Here is a 3,301-nt window from a genome sequence, read left to right on the forward strand (position 1 = left end):
GCTCTCCATTCTCCACTCATGGAAAGAGGTCCCCGAGTCTTTGAAGAAGATGATTTGGGAAGATACTATGGTAAGATTCGCGTATAATTATTTAGAATTTTAACACTTTAGTTAAATATACTATGTAATATTGACTAATTTGTGAAATGCGTTCTTTGTTGAATCAATTCCATATTCCAAATGATGAAGCGAAGAAGAATTTTTTTCTATCCGCAGTTGCCCAAAGGTTCCGAGACTTCAAGGCCAAGCTAGTGTCGGGTGGATCACGAAGCGGAGAAAAGTCGGGGGAACAAAGAAGAAGAAAATCTACGACGGGGAAGCAACACCTTCTTCTGAGGCTTCACATGACACATCATTCGAGGATCCCTCCAAGCTTCCATATCAGATATGGAGGCATATCACAGCTGAGCAGTGGCATGCATTTGTTGCACAAAAAACAACTACCCCAGAAGTTGTTGTAAGAATTTTTTACTAGCTAAGATTTAATACTTCAGATCCAATATTATATAACACCATATCTAACCTTTGTTTATATTTGTGTGTTTCAGGCAACTCGTGAGAAAATAGCGCGAATGCAAAATCTAGGAAGCACTATCACCATCTGGGTGCTCGTCGTATGGTCAGGCGAGAGAATCGTGGATGTATGACCATTACCCCACGATTGCGTCGACCACGACATCGGGCACTAGCTCTACGACGACAGTTGCACAGCGGCAACCAGATAGAGTGCTCGATTGGTGGTGTTCCATGCATGGGGTTGATGCAAAGGGACAGAGAGTCATACCTGATCCCGGAACAAAACAGATAGCTAATGCCATTGTAAGTACATATTATAAGTTATTGATAAGGTTTACATAATAATATAACTTCTGCGCTCACGAGTATTTCTCTCTTATCATTTATGAGATTGGCTTGAAGGAAAAGGAGGCAGCTGGTGAGTTCACTCCTAGAGGACAAGTTGATGCCTTACACGAGACTCTAGGACGGGACCAGTATGGACGTGTGAGGGGCGTAGGAGGTGTCCGCCTCGGGGTGAGAAAGGTGTATGGTGATCAATACACCTCTACGTCCAGATCCACTACCTCCAGTGTCAATTCATCACCTTCCATAGATGTGGAGGCTATGAAAGCCGAACTTCGGGAGGAGCTCAGAGCGGAGATGACTCAGAATTTCAACGCCATTTTGGCGCAGATGGGCTTACCGACTTTTGGTGCTTTCACGCAGGGCAATGTTCCTATGCAGCCTGTTCCTACGCACCTGTTCCTACCACCTCTAACCGAGTTACGGTAATTGTTTAATATCACAACTATTGTTCTTAAATATGTTGTTTCATAGACTAACCTTGAATAGAGTTTTTTTTTAAAGGAAGAGACACCATGTGAGCTATGTAATCAAGGAGATGGTCATGGTAGATTCATTATCGTGGCTTATGGATCTGTACACCCCCTAGGGACGGCCACTATTGCACAACCAGCCAGTCGCTGATATTCACTATGTGGTCAGCGTTTCAGACATTGTGCCCGGTTTCGAAGCATTTCCTCTTCCGCTACCGAATGCAGCAGTTGGTCTACATTATTGTCTGATTCCATTGGCAGTTATATTCTATGGCCGCGTGCATTGGTGCGGTTATCAGATCAGGTACAATCTCTAACATAAGTTATATACATAGTTTTCTTTTATAGTTCCTATATATGATTGTCAGTAATATCTTTTAATTTAACTAATTACTAGGGTTCAAGGAAGGCCGACAGGAAGGGAAAGAACGTAGCTTCACCTCAGGGAGGCCAACGTGCCCAAGTGGGAACAAATTCTATGGCAAAGTATCCACTCATTACGGATATGGAGGTGGTGCAACGCCTTACTAAACCGTGCTTCTGGCTACATGAGTGCATTAGCGATGCAGCCGATGAAGCAATGATTGAGATTAAGTTGTCGCACCACCAATTCCACTACATTGATGAGGAAACATCGACCTTCATTTCTAAGGTTGATATTAAAGAATTCTTACTTGGGGAAGAGTTGAATGTTTCCATGATACAAACATTCATGAGGTAATACTTTATTAATTAAGTAGTATTCAATCCAACTAATAATAACTTCCATAATAAGTAAGTTTTATTTTTATCAATATGAATTCTCAGGCTATTATACAATGATGTGAGGCGATCTAGTCAGCCAATCTTTGGTTGGTTATGTCCAAGCTTTGTACGAGATGACAGTTGCGTACAAAACGAAAAAGAGGTGAAAGTATATCTCAAGGATTCTTTGAACGCATGTTCTCGTCTTGGATATAAGATCGTTCTTCTTCCTTACATTGAATCGTATGCTTCTTAAACTGACTTTTTAATTAATTAAATTGACCTATTAGTTGTTCTACGATAACAATAACATTATTTTTATTGTTGTAGGAACCATTGGACACTCATTGCAATATGTGTGTCACGTAACGAAGTCTACCACTTTGATTCTTTGCGTAAAGGAACAATACGGTCCTTACTAGTCAAATCATTGTTAAATAGGTAGCCTAATCGAAACTATATATGCACACTTAGCTTATTAAATATTAAATGTACATCTAATCTTATATAATATTGATTAGTAGTGTGATGAAGAATTACTTCATCTGGACTTCGACAAGGAAAAGCTCCTTTGTATTTAGTCGAGGTAACATGTAATATTTTTGCATCCTTTTATACAAACACATAATACACATATAACATGTCATTATCTGAATTTTGTGTCCGGTACAAGAAGGTGGACTTGCGTGGGTATTACGTCATGAGGTTCATGCTCGATATCGTCAACTATTGCAAAGATGTTGTTGATCTTCGAAAGGTAGTATGAACTTTTAGGTTTCCAATTGTTGTTGTTGTATTTCCGGCCTATTTTAGCCTTTTCGCTCCCAAAATGTAGTTATGATGTGATTTAACCTCAAATTCTCTTTGAACATGATTATATGAGGCATATTATAACTAGTATGTAGATTCTTAGGCTTTAATTTGTTGTTGGTTGCATTTCGGGAACGAAAAGGCCAATTTTGGCCTATTTTGGCCTATTTTGGTCTTTTCGCTCCCAAAATGTACTTATGAAGTGATTTAACCTCAAATTCTCTTTGAACATGATTATATGAGGCATATTATAACTAGTATGTAGATTCTTAGGCTTTAATTTGTTGTTGGTTGCATTTCGGAACGAAAAGGCCATTCCGGCCTATTTTGGCCTTTTCGCTCCCAAAATGTACTTATGAAGTGATTTAACCTCAAATTCTCTTTGAACATGATTATATGAGGCATATTATAAC

General features: G+C 39.3%; 1 protein-coding gene across 1 annotated transcript; it reads left to right on the plus strand.

The window, feature by feature from the left end:
* The first annotated feature begins 633 nt into the window (after nucleotides 1-633).
* On the plus strand, nucleotides 634-1,290 carry LOC130590503 (uncharacterized). The gene is made up of 2 exons (XM_057392972.1): nucleotides 634-819; nucleotides 907-1,290. Exons 1-2 carry the CDS (start codon nucleotides 640-642, stop codon nucleotides 1,288-1,290), a joined length of 564 nt encoding a protein of 187 aa, XP_057248955.1. The 5' UTR covers nucleotides 634-639.
* Nucleotides 1,291-3,301: the final 2,011 nt, after the last annotated feature.

This window comes from Beta vulgaris, chromosome 2, assembly GCF_026745355.1.
Source record: "Beta vulgaris subsp. vulgaris cultivar EL10 chromosome 2, EL10.2, whole genome shotgun sequence".
Taxonomy (NCBI): Eukaryota; Viridiplantae; Streptophyta; class Magnoliopsida; order Caryophyllales; family Amaranthaceae; genus Beta; species Beta vulgaris.